This window comes from Entelurus aequoreus, linkage group LG19 (genome assembly GCF_033978785.1).
Source record: "Entelurus aequoreus isolate RoL-2023_Sb linkage group LG19, RoL_Eaeq_v1.1, whole genome shotgun sequence".
Taxonomy (NCBI): Eukaryota; Metazoa; Chordata; class Actinopteri; order Syngnathiformes; family Syngnathidae; genus Entelurus; species Entelurus aequoreus.
In genome coordinates this window covers 39357967-39361280 of record NC_084749.1, presented here as the reverse complement: position 1 = coordinate 39361280, position 3314 = coordinate 39357967, and the positions used below count along the sequence as shown (strand labels likewise).

Below are 3314 nucleotides of genomic sequence, written 5' to 3'. Positions count from 1 at the left end.
CCTGTTGACACCCAGTTATGGTGATGATTTCAGTGCTTCCAGTTAATTTAGATATTTGTTTATAGATAACGGACAGGCTGTTTGACATATTGAACAGCCGCAATCCCAGAGCCAAAGGGTTCAAAGCCCCCCTTGGTTCAAGGAACTGGACAAGCACCAGGGAATTCTTGTCAAGAGCTAGGGGGTACTTGCTGACTTTGAAGATGGAAGATGGCACACCCCTTTACCGAACAAAGAGGTCTTTTAAAATAGTGACTGTTCTATTAGTGATGCACTGATACCATTTTCCCCCCACACAAGTATAAGTACAACTACTCAACTTTTGAGTAGTCGCCAATACCCAGTACAAATTCTTTATTATAATGAAATTATCAGAATGAGACTGCTGATTTAGAAAATAAGGGTTTATTTTATTCTTCGTTAGATGTATACAAGTAGTCAATTTACAAATCATTAAATTATCTAAGGTAAAACTAACGATTACCAACAGCTCAACTCTACCGGTTTCAGTGCATCCCTAAAGTCCATGACATAAGTTCATGAGATGCTCTGTTCTCTTGTTTATCATCAAGTTTATGTGATTCTCTACTATCTTCTGCATCGAGTTCAGATGCTCTGTCCTCCTGTCTGCATCGAGTTAATAAGATGCTCTGTCCTGTAAGATGTTCTGTCCTGTCTACATCGAGTTCATGAGATGCTCTACTCTTCTGCATCAAGTTCATAAGATGCTCTTTCCTGTCTGCATCGAGTTAATGAGATGCCCTACTCTTCTGCATTGAGTTCATAAAGTGGTACGTATTATTCATATGATACTATCTTGCTCCAATGTGTTTGCTGTCTGCAAATTTGTCTCTGTTCCAATTCTCTTGTGTTCAGTCCCCCCCCCCCCCCCCCCCCCCAGATGCAGGTGTCAAAATGGTATGTATTGCATGGTCTGCATGCTCTGTTGTGAATTGATTCAAGCAGGTTTAGTGTCCTAAAAGTATTTTTAAGGATCCTAAACCTCACACTGATTATACATTTAAGATCAGGGATGCAAACTAGTCAGCTTTAGGTTACGGCCCCCTTTTTTCCCCCAAATGTGGCAATGAAGTGAATTGTGTGAAATGTGGATTTGTGTCTGCCCTGGCAGCTCCCTGAGAAGTGCTGCTCTGGGAGCATTCACTATTTTCACCCTATACCGTTTGTGTTTGCATCCCTGCTTTCTTGTGTCCTGTTTTGGCAGGATCATCATAGTAATACAATATTTGCTTTTGAAGGTTCCTCTCTATCCTGGGCTTCATCATCAATATCGACACGTTGATGTCAATGGTTCCTGTGCTGCTTGAAGGACAGCGATATGTCCTGACCTACAGGTTCAGCCAGGACCACTTGGAGCTTCTCTTTAACTCCATCAGAGCATCCGGTAGGGTTCATAATTCATATTTACCAGCCGCAACACTAAGTGACACGAAGTGTCAGCAAATGCTCGTATTGTTTTCAGTTTGTCGGTCCATATGTTTTTTGTTTTTTTTTGGGAAAAATGTGGTTCTGAAGACATATACAGTATCTGGAAGTGTCACAAACTATTTTTAGTATTTAGTAAAATGTCTGTGTGTTTGTCTATCTGTTTGCAGAATTTGTCACCACTGTGATACAGTCTGAATTGTATGATGATGTCATTCAACTTAATTTATGTGGAAAGATCATTCAGGGGTGGCTAGTTCTAATTTGTCTTTTTTTTTTTAAAGCATAAAGATATATTGAATATATATGTGTAATATACTCGTATATCTTGTGTTTATTTTAAGGTGGCTGGAATAACAACCCTAATGCCAGCCAGTTCAAGTACATCTTCCGAAAGCTGATGGCCCGGTGTGGGGTTGTTAAACCAAGCAGCAAAGGCAATGTGACTGCACAGGATGACACAGAGTCCCTACCAGCTGTAGCAATGTCCTCTGCTGCCCAGTCCTACCACATCGACACATCTACAAACCTGTCAGCTGTAGATATGTCCTCTGCAGAACAAAGAGAAGATCTTCCATCCCCGTTTGCTGACATTCCTGCCCTTGTACATGACCACAGCTACCTTCCCACCCGCTTCGATGGTCTTGTGGACAACGCTCTCGTGTACATTTCAGGTAGAGGTCGACCGATAGTGTATTTTGCCTATAACCGATAGTGCCAATAGTCAAAATCTGGGGGAAAACGATGGCCAATTAATCAGACGATAGTACTAAAAAAGAAATGTCCCCCTAATTTCCCCATGCTTATTAATTATTATTATAAGTTATTATATTATTAATCGGTCTACCTCTAATTTCAGGATTTGTTGTGCGACGGACGGTGAAGAAGCTGTCCTGTGATGTCTGCCGTGCCAGCCTGGTGACGGACGCTGCATCTGCCAGTAAGGACAAGAGCTACCACCTGCTGACTCTAAGAAACAATGGAGGCCTGGTGATTCCGTCTGAAGGCACGGTGAGGGTCGTCAGGGCAGCAGAGTGGGTCATTCGCCAGGCATCAGCAGATTCCAGACGATCACAGCCCATCAAACTGCTAGAGGTCCTCTACATTGTGCGGAAGAGGATAGGTTCAGAGGATGTGTTTTTGCTCGGGGAGCACATCGGCGACACACAGTATGGCATTGACAGTCACCACCATACGCTGGTAACATTAGTTGTGTCCCTGTTTTTCAAGCTAAGGCTGCACCACATTGCAAAAATCAATACTCTGAGCTTACAGAGTGGCAACATGAGACAGAAGCTCACCAAAGCAGTCCTTTTCAAAGGGCATTAGCTCCAACTGTGTGTGCACCGTGTGTCTTATTGGTTTTGTGTTGTACTGTATTGTATTGTGTGCAGCTGGTCCTTGTCTCCAAGACAAAATAAAATAACCTTGAACCTTGAAGCCCCATCTCTCCCCACCTGCCCCTGCTTCCTACATCCCCTCCACACCACACCAAGTTGTTCTTGGGCTTTTTTCGACTACAGGAACTCAGCGCACCGTGCTGTGTAGTGGTAACGCATTTCAAAGGTTCTGGATTTGTTTCCAAATCCAGAACCTAAATACAAAACCAATCACAGACCTTCATGGGTTTCTAGAAAGTTTCAGGTTATGGAAGGTATTGGTTAGGAATGGGACGATATGAAGATTTAATGTCAAAATATTTGTGATAAATGAGACAGAACTGGCCAGGACCTACTGTCTGTGAGATAATTTTATGTTGGTTTGGTTCTTCTGATAAAGGTGTGAATATCTATGCTATTGTCATTAGTTGTGTCCCTGTCATTCAAGCTAAGGCATTGCTAAATTAACAACTCTTAGCTTACAGAGTG

At 42.5% G+C, this 3314-nt stretch overlaps 1 protein-coding gene across 1 annotated transcript; it reads left to right on the top strand.

Moving 5' to 3' along the window:
* Positions 1–882: 882 nt before the first annotated feature.
* On the top strand, positions 883–2898 carry LOC133635367 (uncharacterized). The gene is made up of 3 exons (XM_062028507.1): positions 883–1405; positions 1791–2120; positions 2306–2898. The coding sequence occupies exons 1-3, from the start codon at positions 1303–1305 to the stop codon at positions 2773–2775; spliced, it is 903 nt and encodes a 300-aa protein (XP_061884491.1). The 5' UTR covers positions 883–1302; the 3' UTR covers positions 2776–2898.
* Positions 2899–3314: the final 416 nt, after the last annotated feature.

Excerpts from the sequence above, each read along its gene's own strand:
- LOC133635367 (XM_062028507.1), top strand. The coding sequence starts at position 1,303 with ATGTCAATGGTTCCTGTGCTGCTTGAAGGACAGCGATATGTCCTGACC. Across the intron at positions 1,406-1,790 it reads TAACTCCATCAGAGCATCCG|GTGGCTGGAATAACAACCCT; the intron begins GTAGGGTTCATA and ends GTTTATTTTAAG. Across the intron at positions 2,121-2,305 it reads CGCTCTCGTGTACATTTCAG|GATTTGTTGTGCGACGGACG; the intron begins GTAGAGGTCGAC and ends CTCTAATTTCAG.